Raw genomic sequence first — 18,099 nt, 5'->3', positions numbered from 1 at the left:
ATGGAACCCTAGGCCATGCCCCAAAATCAGAGCAAAATCAGAGGTTCCGTGCGGAGAGTTGAAGGTTGTGCAACGAACCGTGAGCTAGAGGCTACGAATCTCTTCTTCCCCTGGCAAGATGCTGCGTCAGGTTGTCGATGCATCGAAGACGGTGGCAGCAGCGAGGAAGAACGCAGGTGAAGGTTTGACCAAAACTCGCGTCCAAGCGAGGGAAAAAGTGGCGCTTCAATTCATTGGCGCGAAAGGCCAACAGCCACAGCTATTTTGCCTGCTTTGTTGCAAACAGGAGGTCCATCGCTGGCCAGGTAAAATGCAGGGGGCAGGTAAACCGTGAAATAGCTGGCCAATATAGCTGCCCATTGTTGGAGGCAGCCTCAGCCGTCGGTCGTTTTCTCGTGGGCGGTTCGTCGGAGCCACGTGCGACGGGGATCCGCCGGTGGGCATTAAACCCGAGCCTGCGCACCTGTCTCGCTGCTGGCGACCGGGCGTCGGCGGCGCGGGCGGAGCCGCGGATGCTACCAGAAACCCAGATCGCGCGCCTCTCGCTGTCACAGGGCCCACCTGCAGCCACATCATCATTATAATTAACGGAGAAAAAAATCATTAGCAGAAGAGGAAAGGAAACCTCTCTCTCTGCTGACTTGCCAGGTCGCCACGTGAGAGTCACACAGCCGTGAGGCCGACTCGTCCTCGTCCTTTATACCGGCGCGGGCGGGCGGAAGGAACCGAGTGGCCCAGGCGTCGCGAGGCGAGCTCAATCCGACGGCGGCAGCGACGACTCCAACGACCCGGCGCGGAGGCTGCACTGCTCCAGCCAGGTGAGAGCTCCCTCGCTTCTCTCCGGCGATGAGCGCGCTGGTCTTCCCCTCTTGTCGGTGGACTGCTTGTTCCGTATGGCTGCCTCGCTCTGGGTCTGGGGTTTCTCGCCGGGGTTTTGATCCGGCTCCCTGGGGGGGGGGGGGGGTGAGCCGCCCTGACCGTGCAGAGATTTGGGGAGAGAGGGAACTAGGGAAGGGAGTGTGGTAGAGGCAGAGGCGAGGAATCGTGAGCTACTGAGCTTCGTGCAGCCAATTGGCATCCTACCTGTCGCTATAAGTTCTCTGATTTGCTTGCGCTGCAGAGCTGATGCATTTGACCGGTAGTTCCTGGAATCGCCGTGGCAACACGACTGCTATAAGAGTGATTCGTCTGCAAACCACGACTCTGTGCCCTTTGGATCTTTTTTTTTCTCTCTCGAACACCCTTTGGATCTTCATTTCTGTTTCAACTGACTAATCCCCCTACTAATGTGTTGCCTGATGTATGATTCAAGCCATGGTTTGTGTATCATGTGGCCCTGGGTCCCAATTCCTGTTTGGAATTGTTAGGAGATTCTGTTCTATGTATAGAGGCTCTGGTTACTGTATTGTAATTTCATATGTGTTTAGTGCTCATGCCACTGTATTAATGCAGAAATCTTGCTTGCTTGAATAAACCTTCCCATCCGCGGCCTTTATGTCCTACTTACTTGACTGACTTTGGAAAATTATGTTTTAGTAAAATTGCTGCAGAAGTTATCAGTGTTCGAAGCACACAGTCTGTTTTGTTTTATATCCTTGTACATGTATAGGGGGGAAATGCCTCGTCCCATATCCCCTAAACAGAAGCTAAGGTTTGGGTCTGTCAAGAGTGGAATACTCTCAGTATTGTCTTTGGTGTCTCCTGTCTTGTGCATATATGAAAGGCTTATGCTGATATTGTGATGAGTAGTTTGCAAAAGCTGTTTAGAAAATGTCATAGCTGTATAGTACTTGTCCTTTCGTTCTGGAAATCATCTCTGATGAATGCAATCCTTGTTCCAAACAGTAGTTTCTAAGTTATAGCACTCTGCACATAATTGGTGGCTTCCTTATCTTTCAACTAATGAAACAGTGTGCCTTAATTGCCCCCATTTTAGTTAAGCAGATAGTGTAAAGTCATTAGTTGGTGATGGATAGAGGCATAGTGCTATTTATTTTCTTAGAATATGAATTAGGTTACTTGAACTGAGCATGTTCCCTAAGATAAGGAGCATAAGGTTGGTCTTTGTCTTGATTGTTTAGTTTCCTTTAATAATCCTCCATTCAAATGTTTAGCAAATAGTCTTCTTACTGCACTCCGGAGTTAAGTAAACAAACTAGTAGGCCAGAAACTGACTTCAGATCGGTACCACTGAATTACTTGAAATGTATGTATAATACAACCGGACATATTGTATGACACTGCCTTCATTCACATGCCCGGTGTGTAGTGGTTCATTCCCACAGTTACCCCTTTCTATTGCCTCCCTCGTGCCCTACCGTTAGTTCCTCCCAGCTCTCTTTCTTTGCAGCAGCTTTAGGTGCCTTGAATTCGCCACCACCTCCTCCCTTTGCTAGATCTGTCCTGAGGGTAGTGCCTGAGTCTCCTATTAATTATGAATTAGCATGTATGATGTTGATTCCAACACCGGTTCTGATTTAGTTTTAGCATTTAGGTTTAGGGCATGGCTGGTAGGAGCGTTCAATTTCAGGTTTTGAACAGTAGTGCTAATTTGTAATTTCTATACCGCTTCTGCTGGTACTAGTGTTCATGCTGAAGAGAAGTCAGGCTCTAGATTTCCTCTAAGGAGTCCTGCTATTCTTTAAGAAGATTAGGTATCCAATGGGGGAACACAAGATGAGGACACAGCTATTATAGTAGAGACGATACCCTATATAGAGTGAAGTTCTTGTTTTTCTTTCTTTATACATATTTATAGTTTTATATACGGGCTCTATATATCCTTTTTAACTACCATGGGACGAGTTCATTAATGTATCTCTAGACCTTTTTCTATTTGTTCAAAATCGATCCCTACAGGCTTTTAGTTCTGTGCTTGGTCTTCACTAAACAAATATAGTTACAGAAAGATGGTAGCTCGATTAATTAAAAAGCCAAAATCCAGCTCTAACTAAATTTAAATTGTGCCTGCAAAACATGTGATTGATCACTTGTTCCGTAGAGTGTGTAGGCAGGCTGAGCTCAAGGTCACCGACACCCTCTTAAAAAAAATGCACAAAGTGCATTTCTGACATTTGTGACAAAGTACATGTATTTTTTTTCTTTCAATTTTTTAAGTGCACAAAGTGCATTTTAAATGGGGGTGTACTACACCTGGGCTCAATCAAATATTTATGCGGTATCATATTGTATAAATGTCCTTGGTTCCCCTGTTACAAAGGGCTATGCTTGAGTTGTCATTAGCATAAATGTATCGTTCGATGAAGAACCTAAAATCTCTATATTTTTCAGACACCATGTCACTCATGTCTCCATTCCCGGGGATGGATCTAAGTAAAATGGACGCCCCAACTCTGACCCTCCTTGGGGCAGCTGGTTGTGTAATGCTGTCTATGCATTTTACTGTGCAATTGGTGTCACAACATCTTTTCTACTGGAAAAACCCCAAGGAGCAGAAAGCTATACTTATTATTGTTCTAATGGCTCCATTGTATGCCGTCTCTTCCTTTGTGGGTCTTCTTGATATCCAAGGAAGCAAGACATTTTTCACATTCTTGGATGCTGTTAAAGAATGCTATGAGGCACTGGTGAGTCTTCCTTTGGTCATCAACATTCTTGGGCCTAAATGAAGCTTGGTGTTTCACTAAGATTATATTTTCCTTTCAATTACACAGGTCATTGCTAAGTTTATGGCACTGATGTACAGCTACTTGAATATATCCATCAGCAAAAACATAGTCCCTGATGAGATTAAAGGGAGGGTTCTTCATCATTCCTTCCCTGTTTCTCTTTTCCTGGTACCTTTCTGCTGCCTTGGTACAGAATACGTATCTATAACTGAACTTTATAATCTTTGCTTAAGTTTTTGCAATTTATCTTGTGTTATGATGAGTTATATTAGGTCCATACCTGAGATGTTTATAAGAAACGTTTTGTAGTTGAAGGATGTGGCATTTTTATTTTTCAGTGGAACTATAAGAACATTTAGACTTCTCCATTAGCAAAGTTATTCGTGTAGCTTTTGGTAGGCTGATTGAACTATATACTTAACGGTGAGTAATCTTTTCACCAGTTTTATCTTCTATTTGAGATCCAGTTTCATCAGTTATAGCTTTCCAAATTTTCTGGTGTACTTAAATGTTAATTTTGGTGTGTTTGAATTCCGGTTCTTTAATTCCAGTTTTTCCACAGCCTATATACTTAAATAATGCTGTGTCTAGAACCTTTCTTTGCATAATCCTTAAACGGTCGTATCTTGCACCTATAATCTACATCTGAATTTCAATAACTGTTGGCTGCTCAGTTTGTACTTGAGTGTACATGTTCCTTTTGTTTTTGTTGATTGAATTTCTATCTTTGCTGAAAGGAACTAATAATCTGATGCATTCTACTATGGCAGCCCCGCACTGTTCGATTGGAGCACAAGACACTGAAGCTTCTGAAGTACTGGACGTGGCAATTTGTTGTTATTAGGCCAGTATGCTCCATTCTGATTATTGCACTCCAGCTTCTTGGGATGTACCCAAGCTGGGTCAGCTGGACGTTTACAATTATACTGAACTTTTCAGTCTCCATGGCACTTTATGCCCTGGTTCTTTTTTACCACTTGTTTGCTAAAGAGCTGGCACCGCACAAGCCCCTTGCAAAGTTCTTGTGCATCAAAGGGATTGTCTTCTTCTCTTTCTGGCAGGTAAATCATCTTGACCTGAATGGCATGTAGTTTAGAATAATCGTTCTTTTTTTTTCTGAATTCTCATTTATAAATTTGCGTGGTGATTCTCTAGATGATGGCATCTAGACAACTCACCAGATGATTTATCCGAAAGCTAAAGCTCATATCAATTAGTGTGGTGCTGATAGTTTTGGATGGCCTTTTTGTTGCTTTGGAGCAATTTGGCATGCCTTCACCTGAAGCTTATAACCACGTTGTGGACCTCTGTTCCATAATTGCCAATTTAGGAGCTCCATTTGCAGTTTTAGTTTCCATGCAATCGCATTTAAATATTCAGACTCAATAATTTCGGTTATAAAACAGTATCACAAGTACCTGTTACTTTGTGACAAGAAAGCAAGAGCTCTAGAGAAGGTGTACCTGAAAAGAAAGCTAAAGTTGAAAAACTTTTTTGAAACAAACCAGTCGATATTAGGTACTTCATCCTTTCTCTTTTATCCTGCTGAAGGACACATTCGACGGTTCACCTTTCTTATTAGTCAGCCAGGGCACTCCCTCTTGTGGGTACATCAGGCAACATTCGAATTTGGAGGGAACCTGGTTACAGTACCTTTTTGCTCTCCAGTTTTTTTCATGGACCGCCATTGCCTATTTTCGTTGCAGGGTCTTGCGCTCGATGTTTTGACTAAAGTAGGCGTGATCCAATCCCACCATTTCTGGCTGGACGTGGAGCACATCCAGGAGGCGATCCAGAACGTCCTGGTGATCCTCGAGATGGTCGTGTTCTCCGTCATCCAGCAATACGCGTACCACGTCGCCCCCTACAGCGGCGCCGACAGGGCGAAGTTCGAGAAGAAGAACGAATGAGCCAGGGTCCCAAAAGAGTAAAAATACCGCGCTGCTCTGTTATTCTAGTATTCTGTTGGACCGGAGGACCTGTATTTCCTTGCGGACAGACGGACAGACGATCTGATGAGCATATTTGATAGCTAGTAGAAGTCAGGATGATCAGGCACAGACACGAACGTGACCGCTGCTGTAAAATCGCACTACGGTTGTACTGCTTGTACTGAATAATTGCTGGTTCTGTCTCGTTGAACGCTGTCTCTGAGGCCATGTGGCAAGGACTACTCATCTTTGTACGTAGGCTCCACTATTGGGGAATCCTTTATCAATAAAGCTACAGTCCTACAGAGGCACCCTGAACTCCGTTGCCAACAACTGTTGGCAGCGATGACTTCGCATCCCGCTGGCTCATACGCTCCCCCAATTATTGGAATGGTTGTTTGAGGAAACTTTTTTGGTGTATGCAGTAGCTCTGAGGTCTCTGACTAAACATTTTGTGCATGAAGATGGAGATATCTGGGATCTGGTCGCACATAGTGTTTTTTTTTCTTTTGTGAAATTTTTGTATGGTTCATGGTCACCGTCTTTGCTGCTGTTGGTGGTGCTGCACCCCGTCGTGTCAGCGACGCAGGGGTCTGCAGGGGCGCGGGGAGCCAGCTACAGCCATAGGCAGGCCCGGCCCAGCGTCTGGCGGGGGTGGTAGGCCGTGGACCGCCCACTGACTGCACCGCACTGCTGGTGGTGGTGGTGGTGGCGTGTGCGTGGGCCCATGCAACTCCTGTAGATTCCTAGTACGGCACTCACCGGCCCCCCTTGTCGTGACTTTAACCAGGGGCAGAACCGTCTTCTCGTGACTTTCTCCTGCGCCCCCAGGCCCCAGCTCGCGCTGTACTTTGTTTGGGCGATTATTGTTGTCGCAATGTTGCTGCTACCGCTGTCGGTCATGCGCTGCTTACAGCAGAGTAAAAAACCACAGAGAGAGAGAGATTTGGTGCTTGCTGGGTGGTAGTGGTAGAGCCAGAAAAGGAGGCGTAGCATATCGTGTGTGTGTTCGGCTCCGTGAGAAAAAAAGGAGCAAGGAACAGCGGATCGTGAAGGGAACATGCCGACGAGACATGGCAGCAAAGGCTACTGTTCCTTTTGGAGGTGTGCCCTCCGCTCCGCAAAGGCTACTGAGGCGAGGCGAGGCGGGAGGTCGTACGACGGGGCATCGGCCCGGCGATGAGGATGACGGCAGCTGACTCGAAGCCTTGTCTTCACGCCGGCCCGCGACCGACCGAGCAGTGCGGTCGCCGCTGCTAGCCCGTCGTCGTCGTCGCCCTCCCTCCCTCCCCGGCCGTAGCATCAGTGGCGATCGCTGATCACAGATTCAGAGGGATCAGCATTCAGTATGCCGTGGCGTTGCTGCTGAGTATGTGAAGGAGACAGTCGAGGGGAGAGGGGCAGACTTTTCTCTTGGCATCAGCTTTTTCCTGGCGCCGTCGTCCGTCCTCGCCAGCCAGTAGTCGCCAGTGGCCGGGTAGGGTAAAGCCGCCTCGGATCACGTGCACGCGCCAGCGCCAGTCAGCTACAGGCTGGTCCGTGCCCGTCCCCTCCCCCGCGGCTCCGCGCTCGTCCCCGTCCCCGTCCCCGTCCCCACGCGACCCCTAGGGATGGCAATTTAACCCGCGGATTTGGGTTACCCGCGGGTACCCAACCCGACGGGCACGGATCTGGGTACGTATTTTGACCCGTGGGTCTTACCCGAACCCAACCCGCGAAAAAATCGGGTCGGGCGCGGGTTTTAATTCCCGCCCGCGGGTAACCCGTCGGGTAACCGAATTCAGCCCATATTTAGATTTGGCGCAGCTCAGTAAAAACACTAACTCTCACAGCACCACTCCACCTCCAGTCCTCCACCACCCACCCCACTACCAGACCACCCGCCACCCAGCCCACCCTCCCCGTGACCCCGTCCCAGGCCGTCGCCCGGCGCCCAGGCCGCCGCCCGCTGCCCCGGCGGCCCGGCCGCTCGGCGCCCGCCGCCCCGGCCGCCGCCTCCTGCCCCGGCTGCCGCTCGCCTCCCTGGCCACCCGGCCCCCGCTGCCCAGGCCGCCGCCTCCTGCCCCGACCGCCGCCCACCGCCCCGGCCGCTCGACGCCCGCCGCCCAGGCCGCCGCGCCCGGCCGCCAGGGGTCGCTGTTTTTTAAAACCCGACGGGTTCGGGCATGGGTACGAGATTTTACCCGCGGGTACGCTCGCGGGCGGGTATGAGCTGTGGCCGCGGGTACGCTCGCGGGCGGGTATTTGCTCTACCCGACCCGAGCCCGACCCGTTGCCATCCCTAGCGACCCCGGAGGCCGCCGGAGCTTTGGAATTGGAAGCAGTGATTGATCTGCTAGCCCTCCGCGTAAATGCGCCGGCCAAAGGCTAGCTGATCGACCCGGTCCACTGCTGTTGCTTTCCGCACGTCGATCAACCTAGTTACATACCTAGCCCCAACTTAATCAGTGTGTGCCGACCTCCTCCTTCTCCGCTCAGCAGAGACCGATAGCCAGCAGGCTGTGACGGCTCGCGTAAACTCGTGACGGTTACCTGGCCACATCGGCTGTGCGGACTGCGGGTGCGGTAATTGGAGGGACACGACATGATTACGATGGGAGCTAATCATCGCTCCTCGTATGCTCTCGATCGTCTGAGTTAGGGCCTGTTCGGATCCAATGGGAAGAGAAAGAGAAAGTGTAAAACTTTTGCTCTTTTGCACTTTTTTTGCACTTTTGGATCCAAACACCCCAAAGTGCAAAAGGGCAAATGCTACCGTAATTTTGCTAATTATGGATTAATTAGGCTTAATAGATTCGTCTCGTCATTTAGTCCTCATCTATGTAATTAGTTTTTTAATTAAACTATATTTAATACTTCTAATTAGCGTCCAAACATCTGATGTGACAGGAGTAAAAATTTTGCCATTTGCCCTTTTGCCATTTGCCCTTGGATCCAAACAGCACCTTAGTATATGCATACACATCATAGATTAAAGGACATTGGGCATAACTGTTTTTCTATGAAACAAGAGGGGTTTCCCCCAAAAGAGAGCAAGAGTACGAGCCAACAGAAGAAGAAAATTAAGGATGAAGCTAAGGAAGGAAAAATAAAAAGGGAAAAGTTCATATTTGAACCCTGAACCATCAGGTTCGTCCGATTTTTACCCTCTAATTTTAAAACAGATAACTTCCACCATACAACTATTAAAATCGGATAAATTACAACCCTAAACCAAAACCGCTCTGATTTTGGTACAATGTGGCAATGGTTTTGATGAGGTGTCCATCACACTGGAAAATCAAGACACAAAAAAATAATAGGATCCACTTGTCATTCTCACAAGATAGAGAGAAAGACCTTGAGCGGACCCACATGTCATTCAAAACCAATCACAGCCATCGCCATCGTCCTCCTCCTGACCGGTCTCCCTCGGTCCACCTCTCTTTCCCAATCTCTCTCCCTCCTCCTGATCTCTCGCCGATCCCCCCATGGCGAGGTGGCTCGAGCGCATGTAGGAGGTGTGCGGCGTGTGCCCGACCTTCTCCAGGTGGCAGTGGCCCAATCGCTTGCACCTTATGCAGGCGGTGGGGACGGAGGGGCAGAGCGACGGCAAGGCTTGAGCCACCCCATCAGCCCTGAGCCCTTGGGTGCCGCCGTGCTCCAATGGCGCCATGGGAGGCTGTCTTGAGTGGGGAGTCGCGGGTGCAGGACGAATCATGGCTGGCGTCGGGCTAATCCGGCGAAGGAGCCTCGAATCGGGGCGGCTGGTGAGCAAATCGGGTTGGCGGCATTGTGAATCGAGGCCGCCGCGTCCGAGCTCGAGCAATGGTGGATAGGTGGAGCGGGTCGGGTGCGGCGTGGGTAGTGGAGCCGGCGCGAACATGCTCGGAGCGGGAGGGGAGGGGGCTTGTCGGTCTGTCGGATGTGGCGGCGCCCTCATGTGCTCCTACGCCTGCCTCGCGGCTTCGCCCCGCCGAGCAAGGTCCAGCCAGGAGAGGGCGGAGGGCGGTGGCGGCGAGTTCTGGCTCGGAGAAGAGGAGGGCGGAGGGCGGCAGCGATGAGTTTTGGCTAGGAGGAGAGGGGACGACTGAACAGTGGGTCCCACTTGTCGGTGAGAGGAATTGCCACATCAGCACCACAAAAACCGGCCAAATTTACCATGTCATGGCCACGTCACAACAAAACCACCTTAAATTGGGTTTTGGGTTGCATTTCGTCCGGTTTCGACCGTTGAGGGTGCTCAACGTCCGATTTTATTATTTAATGTTGAAAACCAGACTTTTGTGCTATTTCAAGGGTGCAAATAAAGTAGACTTTTTCCAAATAAAAAATTAGAAAAATTATATATTACGAAAACGACTCTAACCATTGCTCTAGATGGGGCGAATACTTTCCTTTTGCACTCTGAATAACTAGAGCAATTTGTCTGTTGAACTGTTGCTTGCAACTTGAAATGGTGGGCTGAATGTTCCGGAGAATAAGGTCATTTCTTACGGTCCAAATACACCAACTCGTGAGGACTATGACTTCCATGAAAAGAATGCACCGGCAACCGAGTTTCTAGGTTCTCCAGAATTTCAAAGAGGCTCAAATTCGGCATGACAAAAGGGGTACGAGATTGATAGCTCTTGATACCCGTTAGAACAGTCAAATACGAATCGCAAGGCTAGAATTTATTCCGACCTTTTACTCTACACACTTTCTGGCCATGATAATTCCCAATTTTATTCCACATAGTACGTATGGGCCATTGAGAACGATACCCAGCAGCCACACTACGAGACGTTGCTCATTCTATTACAGAAGAAAAAGGGAAGGCATAACCTGTTTACAGATCGTCATGGCCTTACGATGACCAACTGCATGTCCTTTCACTTTAAAAAAAAAAACCGTAAAGCATCTACTTGTAGTCGTAGTAAAAAAAAGGTACGTGGTAACTTATATTCTTAAAGAAAAACTTCAACATATTTGGCTAAGTTCTTTAACAAATGACGGTCGAATTTCCTGATGCACGTCAAAAATTTGGCTTGGCATCCACCGCCGGCAGTCGTCGTCGTCGGTCGCTGCTCCGCTGTTAACTTCACCGGAAATTTACCGTGGCTAATTGTTTGCCAGCTGATGGAGCCGCGGCACCCGGCGCACGGCGCGCGGGAGACGAGGCCCGGTCGTCCGTCCGGCTGGGCCCCTCTCCGTCCCCGTGCCCCTCGTCGTCGCCTCTCCTCGCTGCACCCCGTCGATCGTCAGGGCCACCCCCACGGTACGGGTACGGCGCCCTCGCCCAGTCGACGGGCGGCAACATGGCGGGGCCCGGCCGCGCGCGTCAGCTTCGGTGGCGCCCTGGCGCGGTACGACGATGGAGCCGCGCCGGACCACGCCGAGGCAGCCACCGGCGTACGGCGCCGCGTTCCCGGGCGTAGGGGGCAGCGAGGAATGCGCCCCAGCCCCACCACCCACGCACGCATGAACGCGTGCGTGGTACGCTTCGATCTGCGGCCATCGGCCCCGGCACCGACCCCATCGCGCTCGCTCGCCCGGCCGTGCGGTGGTGACTGCTGATGAGTGTTCCGAGTCCCGGCCGGTCTCGCACGGGACGCGGGTCTTCGCGTTCCGTCAGATGATAGGGTCTCGTTTCATCTCCGCGCGAGGACAACTAGCTGGAATGCTGTGCTGGCTACCTTCCTAGCTAGCTTGGGGAGTGGCGACTGGGCCGTGGTCCGTGGTGCGTGGGATTCCGACGCGATCGAGGCCGGATCGAGCGACTGGCCGGCCATGCGACGGTGAAGGGAACATGGCGAGATGCGACGCGATTGTAGTGGTGCTGGTGCCCAGTCCTGGCTGCTAGCTCTCTAGTAAGAGCCTAAAGGTTGTGCTTGCAAGTTGCAACTTCCAAGCAGCTGGAAGACCCGCCTAATAAAAAACGCCAATATATACGCTTTGCTTGTGCTACTTAGCTTCAATTCAAGGCTAGTTACACGGCTTTGGATTTTCATTCGAGAACTTTCATCCAAGGCTTCTAGCTCTACGACATGGCTCGATATTATGTCTCCCGAAGTCTCCAGATCCATCGTACCATTATGCCCGGTCCAGCCGATCTTTGCTTCTTTGACAAAGACACTAGTAAGAATGGTCGTGTGTACAGACATACGCATACACCCTCTGCGCAAGCACAAGTGTATGAACATACATGTTCGTACACGAACCCTCTGTATGTGGTGCGGGGCCCACATGTGCGCCCTGCCTCCACACACACGGCACCCACCTTTATATCCCTCTCAACCTCCCCCCGCCATCACCCTTCGTGTCATCGTCCTCCGCTCATGAGAGCTAAGCAAGCTAGCAAGCGCGGCTCCCGAGCTCCACCTCCACCTCGCCAGCTCTCCTCGATCGCCTCATCCCCCGACGGCGCCGCCATGGACCGCAAGGGCCCCTCGAGCTCGGCGCCGGCGTCCATGGCCGCGCTCGCCGCCGCCGCCGCGGCCAGCCAGCCGAGCTCCGGCCATGCCAACGGGGCGCTGTCGCCGCATGCGGAGGAGGACGAGAAGCCCGCGACGCTGGCTGCGGCAGGCGGTGGCGGCGCCTCCAGCTCCTCGGACCCGGTGGCCGCGAGGAGGGGCGCGGCGGGCGGCGGCCCGAGCTGCCAGGTGGAGCGGTGCGCCGCCGACCTGAACGATGCGAGGCGGTACTACCGGAGGCACAAGGTGTGCGAGCCGCACTCCAAGGCCCCCGCCGTGCTCGTCGCCGGCCTCCGCCAGCGATTCTGCCAGCAATGCAGCCGGTAAGCCGAAACCTCCCGATATTGCTCGCAGCACATGGGTGAAAATTTGAAAGACGGCATGAATTGCTCAAAAGCACCGACCACTTTGAGTTCGTACTACTAAATTAGATTAGCATAATTCTTTTTTAAAAAAAATTCGCTTGATGTGCATGGATCTTCAAAGGCTCATAGCTTTTCTTGGATCATGGATTGCATGATGAGCTAGCTAGCTGTTAGATTCTCGTCCTTGTTTCAGGTCAAGATCGATCTTGCTGTCTCTCTCATGCATGCAAGATCTTGGTCGACCATGCTCTGTTCGCTTCTTGGCTCTGGAACTGGAACAACTAGTTAAAGTGTAAAATAGCCCCAAACCCCCGAGCCTTACAGATTCAAGCGTCACATAACATCTGGATTAATTTAGGTATCTCAGTTCCTCTTTTGGTGGCTGCAGCAGCCACTGGTTTAGCTAGCGGTCTAATCCTGAGCCTCCTAACTGATACCCTGACGCACTGAAAAAATGGATCATCAGTGGAAATGAAGTTACTGTTCTAGGACGCTGTACTTGTAGAAACTAAGCTAGTAGTAGAAACTAACCTTTGTGTGCATCTATTCTCACCCCCAGCACAGCTTAGTACTAGCTAGTAGTAGTAGTAGTAGTAGAGAGAGAGAGAGAGAGAGAGGAGAAGCAGGACAAGGGGACAGGCTCGGTTTTCATGCTTTCACTTCAGCGGATTATGTTTGCCTTTGATTGTGCGCCAAAGCCCCCTTCGTGTTTCGTACGTTCACATGAGAGCGAGCATGGTGGCCAACTGGACATGATTGTCCTTTCCCCTTCTTGCTTTTTGTCGGTGGGGTGATGAGCATGGCGGAAGCCGATGGAAAGAGCTGAGCTTGACCGGCCGAGGAGTGGCCAGGCCGCCCAGCCTCTTGCCAGAACAACAGCGGCCGGCCGGATCCAAGCCGGCCGATCTGGCTCTCCCAGGCAGATTCGGCATTCCCGATTGAGCTGCGACAGCCTGCACGTCTTTGCCAAATGTGTGAGCTTTGCTAATCAGTGTCATGTGTGGACACGGAATAATTTTGGTCTCTGTCCCTGACGATATGCTTATCTACATTTGTCTTGCTCTATGTTCCGGAGCATAAACTGCAAATGGCAAGCACTTGCCGGCTATTGATGTTCATATTTGACTCATTTCACTATTGATCTCGTTCTTCATTTCAAAAAAAAAAGTTCTTAATCTCGTTCTCCTATTTATTCTTGTGGCTTTCAGCATATTGAGTCTTTCCAAGTCTGCATGTGCATCACATGATCGAGCAGGACATGCATCTTGGTAGCCTTTAATCTGTAGCCTGATGTTAATGTGCCTGATGAATGGCTCTTGTTGGTCCCTGGTAGTACTGTTCATGCTGTCCTAATGCTGTTGACTGTTGAGGCTCTGAGAAAGACATGCAAATATCGCAAGTTACATGTTTAGGAGCATTCCCATGTATATCATCAAGCAAAAAACAACAACTTAGAAACAGCTAAGACACAACACTTGTCGTTCTGATCTTCTTATGGTGCTCTTATCCAACTTGACGTGCTGAATGCTAAAACAGTTTACCGTTAAAACTTAGAAATTTCAGGGTACTATTATCCAGTAAAAACTGTACTGCTCCAGATGCCGTTGTCTAATTTTGTCTGGTGCATGTGTTCCGTCCCTATCTTGGTCTCCGTTTTTCCAAGGTTCCATGAGCTGTTGGAGTTCGACGGCGACAAGCACAGCTGCCGCCGGCGCCTGGCGGGGCATAACGCACGGCGCCGGAAGAGCTCGGCGGATAGGCACGGCGGCGGCGGCGGCGACCAGGACGGCCGGAGCCACCCAGGGAACCCGTCGCGGAACCACTTCCAGATCAGATAAACCTATCTAAAACATGCTCCCTCTCTTCTGTCACGCAGCTAGCATTACCGGTATACACACCACCCAGAGGTGTGTGCTGTGTCGATCTGCCACAAAATAATCAAGCTGATTATGCTGATTGTAACCTAACCAGCAGGTGATTAAGCAGGGACCCTGCTAATTAACGGGTACTACGTAATTGTGTGTGCAAGCATTAAGAATGGATTATTCTGATGTGGAATTATTCTCGCAAAAAAAAATTATTCGTTCGCCTGTGCCAAACAGTAGTAGTAATCTGTGCAGGCTGTGTATGTGATGTGCTCTGGTAACTGTGGTAGCAATTGCTGTTTATTCCAGTGGTACATTGGCTGGCTCTCACACGATTGTGCATGGTTTTTGGTAGATACTCCCTCCATTTTTATTTACATATCGTATTAGATTTGTTCTAAATCAAAGCTAGCTAATTTTGACCAAATTTATAGAAAAATATAGCAATAATTATACTATCCAACATATGCACTATCGATGTATACTTCATAGTGGATTCAATAAAACAAATTTGATATTGTAAATGTTATTATTTTTTCTATAAATTTGGTCAAAGTTGATCAAATTTGATTTAGAACAAACCTAATACGATATGTAAATAAAAGAACTGGAGGGTACCCAACAACACTCTAGAGATTTGCCCCCCAGTTCTAATAAATTGTTTAGATTCTGTTGAGATTTGCTTTTGGAGAGAGAGGGGGGGGGGGGGCGAGAGAGGCACGTGGTTATATATGCCCCTACTGGTTTTCAATATTAAAAACTAGTTTTACAAGTAGTCAAGTGCAGAAAGGCAGCAGGTGCCTATTAGGAAGCAACACTGATTATTAGCCAGTCACTAATCGTTGGCACAGACCTGAATTTGGCACCTTCTGAAGTGGGTGAGACATTGTTAAAGATGCAGCCATTCCTCATTGTCCCGATCCTCCATGGCGCTAAGATAACTATTTCCATGAAGAAGAGCACTTGGAGTTGTTGTTGGAAAATGGAAAGACTGAAGAATCTGAAAGGGGCTACCCCAGTTCAGCACATGCAGGTGAACAAGGTTCCAACAACAAACATTGGCGAGGACACAGGATACATCATGGTAAATCTACTTCGTGCCGTTTTGGTGTGTGTTTATCTATGCGTCCAATCCATCCGGCAGAGTTGCTCTGGTTTGTGGTGGCCAGTAGCGCCATACTGGCGCTCAGTCTCGGCATATCGTCGTCCTGTGGCACGACGCTGGATAAGAGAAATTGTAGTCTGAAGCCACTATTTTATCATGCTCTTTATCATGGACATGATGACACTGAAACAAAACCCAGCTTCGACGAGACGACGATGGCAAATTTCCAAATTCCTCGAATAAGTCCAGTGCGTCTCATGAACGTAGGACCGTGCTGCAAAATTGCACCATGCTTGAACTAAATAGTTTTGACAGCTCTTGTCTTCTTGAACGCCGAGGCCACGTAGCAAGCACCGCTCATCTTGTGCCCCCGGCTCTCCGGGGAATCCTTCATCAACGAAGCTACAGTCCCGGTGTCTACAGAGGCGGCACTAAACTGATCTCGCAGAGTTCCAAAAGTGATGGCAAAGCGGGTGGTTTTCCGTTCTTCGTGGAATTGTGGCGGCCTCATCATCATCACCATTCACAGCCTCAGGCCTCTGTTAGTTCTGCTGCGACTGCGAGGCGACTGGCGACGGCGATTGCCCGCGATTCGCCCCCGTCGTGTCAGCGACGCAAAAGCACCGCAGGCTATGGGGTATAGCCCCGGCCCAGCGTCCTTGCCGCCTACCTAGCGCCGTAGCCATGGCGGCAGGGCGCGGTACAGTCCCTGAAGGGAGGGGAGAAAAAGAAAAAGGAGAGGAGGCCGTGGAGGGAGGCGTGGACCGCGCACAGTGGCGCCGGGGTGGGCACGGATCAGCACTGGCTGCTGGTGGCTGGTCATGGCGCGCGTGTGGGGCCATGGGCCATGGCGCAACTCCTGTAGATTCCTGGTACGGCACCACCACCACGGCCTCCCTGACTCCCTGAGTCCCTGTGCCGGTGTGCCCTGGCTTCTCGTGACTTTGCCAGTTCGCCATGCCGCCACCTAAAGCCCTGCTTTGAAGCCACAGCCACCTGCCTTTAACCAGGGGCAGAAACGTCTCCTCCAACTCAACTCTTGCTCTCCCCCCGGTTCGTGCTCTGAGGCTCTGAGCCTGCTGATAGCAGCAGTACTTGTGTTTCCCAGCAGGGATTAGGTGTGAACTTGAGGGAGATTGCTGGGGTAGGCGGTAGGAGGAAGGGCAGATCTTGTAGGAAAATTTGGAGATGAGACATGGCGGCAGCATAGGGAGGCTACTGTTCCTTTGGACTTTGGAGGTGCCTGCCTGGTGGCCCCGCATCCGTGAGAAGCCAGGCGAGGGGAGAGAGGCGCGCGGGGCGGCAGATCGTACGGGGCATCAGCCAGACGACGAGGACGGCAGCTGACTGGAAGCCTTGTCTTCACGCCGGCCGGGCCTAGCCTAGCCTGCGGCGTCGCGTGCGCGACGGCCCAGCGCGGTCACCGCCAGCCAATCGTCAGCGCCGTCGCTCTCACCGGCCCCAGCATCAGCGATCAGAGGAGAGGGGATCGATCGCCATTCAGTAGCGTCCGTCGCCGCCGAGTATGTGTGAACGAGAGAGACGAGAGGACGGAGGGACAGGCTTTTCCTGCCGCTGTCCGTCCACCCGTCCTCGCCAAGCGGCCGGAAAAGCCGCCTCGGATCACGTGCACGCGCAGCGGCCGAGCAGCGCCAGCCAGAGCGGAGCCAATGCAACCCCCTCCGCCGTCGGGTAGGCGCGGGTCCGCACGCGCGCGCACGCGAGGCGGGCGCGCTGCCCGCCAAGAGGAAAACGGCAAGGGCGGGAGCGATCAAGGCCAGGCCCCCCAGCGAGGCGGTGACCCCGGAGCCTGGCCGGCAGGATCAGACCCGCCCATTGGTGCCCGGCCGGCCGGCCGGACGACGGACGCGGCCGAGCCGTCGCGTGGTCCCCGGCCACGGGCGGCACCGCGCGTCGGCACGGGCCGGGCAAGACCCGCTGCCAGTCCCAGCCCGTACTCCGCGTATGCCAGGCCAGGAGCGCCTGTACGCGTACCACGAAAGGTTGTGCGTCTAGGCGTAGGCCTCGTAGCTTAGCTTGGCTTTTCGCCCCGGTCGCCGTCGCGTCGTAGCTTTGCTCTGCCACTCTGCAGCGCGCGCATTGGAAGCGTCCGCTAGCGATGATTCTGCTAGCGCTCGGCGTCGTAGCTGTGCCGGGCTGCCGGCGTAGGCTAGCTGACCGATCCGCTCCGATCCGGTGGCGGTCGCTGTCCGCACGTTGATCGGCCACCAAGCCCAATCAGTGCGTAGCTTCTCCGGCTCGATCGCTCTTCGCTCGGCGGACCTAGCGAGCGGCCGGCCAACAGGCTGCTGGGTCGCCGGGTCGCGTCAACTCGTGACGGTTAATTGGCCACATCCGCCGTGGATAGCGAGGGCAGTAACTGAAGGGACACGCGAGATAGGGGGGGGGGGCGCAAAAACAAAAAGAAAAATCAATGCACATTATAAAATTTATTGATAAAATTAGATCAAATTTATGTAAGAAATCAATGCAAAAACTAAAAGAAAGATAGTTTTTCGTTGGCAGAATAGCCGATTTCATCCTCAAACTTTTAGTCGAGCGTCAACTTTATCTCTAAACTTCCAAAATAACCGTTTCGATCCATCTTTTGCATGGAACTCAATTTAATCTTTCGTTCTATATGTGTTGCCATATTGGCAATGCCATGTCAACATCCAAGTGTTCCAGTTTTTAGTAACAATATATATTGGTTCACACGTACTTAAAGATGATACATCAAAGCTTTAAGTTATGTCTATATGATTTTTTT

The 18,099-nt window shown here is 51.2% G+C and overlaps 2 protein-coding genes across 2 annotated transcripts; both read left to right on the top strand.

Moving 5' to 3' along the window:
* The first annotated feature begins 660 nt into the window (after window positions 1–660).
* LOC112881486 (transmembrane protein 184C-like) lies at window positions 661–5,867 on the top strand. The gene is made up of 5 exons (XM_025946192.1): window positions 661–818; window positions 3,292–3,587; window positions 3,675–3,797; window positions 4,400–4,690; window positions 5,336–5,867. The coding sequence occupies exons 2-5, from the start codon at window positions 3,297–3,299 to the stop codon at window positions 5,537–5,539; spliced, it is 909 nt and encodes a 302-aa protein (XP_025801977.1). The 5' UTR covers window positions 661–818; window positions 3,292–3,296; the 3' UTR covers window positions 5,540–5,867.
* A 5,973-nt stretch (window positions 5,868–11,840) lies between these two features.
* LOC112879589 (squamosa promoter-binding-like protein 13) lies at window positions 11,841–14,550 on the top strand. Its single transcript, XM_025943924.1, has 2 exons — window positions 11,841–12,317; window positions 14,023–14,550. The coding sequence occupies exons 1-2, from the start codon at window positions 11,860–11,862 to the stop codon at window positions 14,195–14,197; spliced, it is 633 nt and encodes a 210-aa protein (XP_025799709.1). The 5' UTR covers window positions 11,841–11,859; the 3' UTR covers window positions 14,198–14,550.
* The last annotated feature ends 3,549 nt before the right edge of the window (window positions 14,551–18,099 follow it).

The sequence above is a fragment of the Panicum hallii genome, chromosome 2, assembly GCF_002211085.1.
Source record: "Panicum hallii strain FIL2 chromosome 2, PHallii_v3.1, whole genome shotgun sequence".
In the NCBI taxonomy this organism is placed as follows: domain Eukaryota; kingdom Viridiplantae; phylum Streptophyta; class Magnoliopsida; order Poales; family Poaceae; genus Panicum; species Panicum hallii.
The sequence above is the reverse complement of the archived record's forward strand: the minus strand, read 5'-3'. Positions and strand labels throughout refer to the sequence as shown.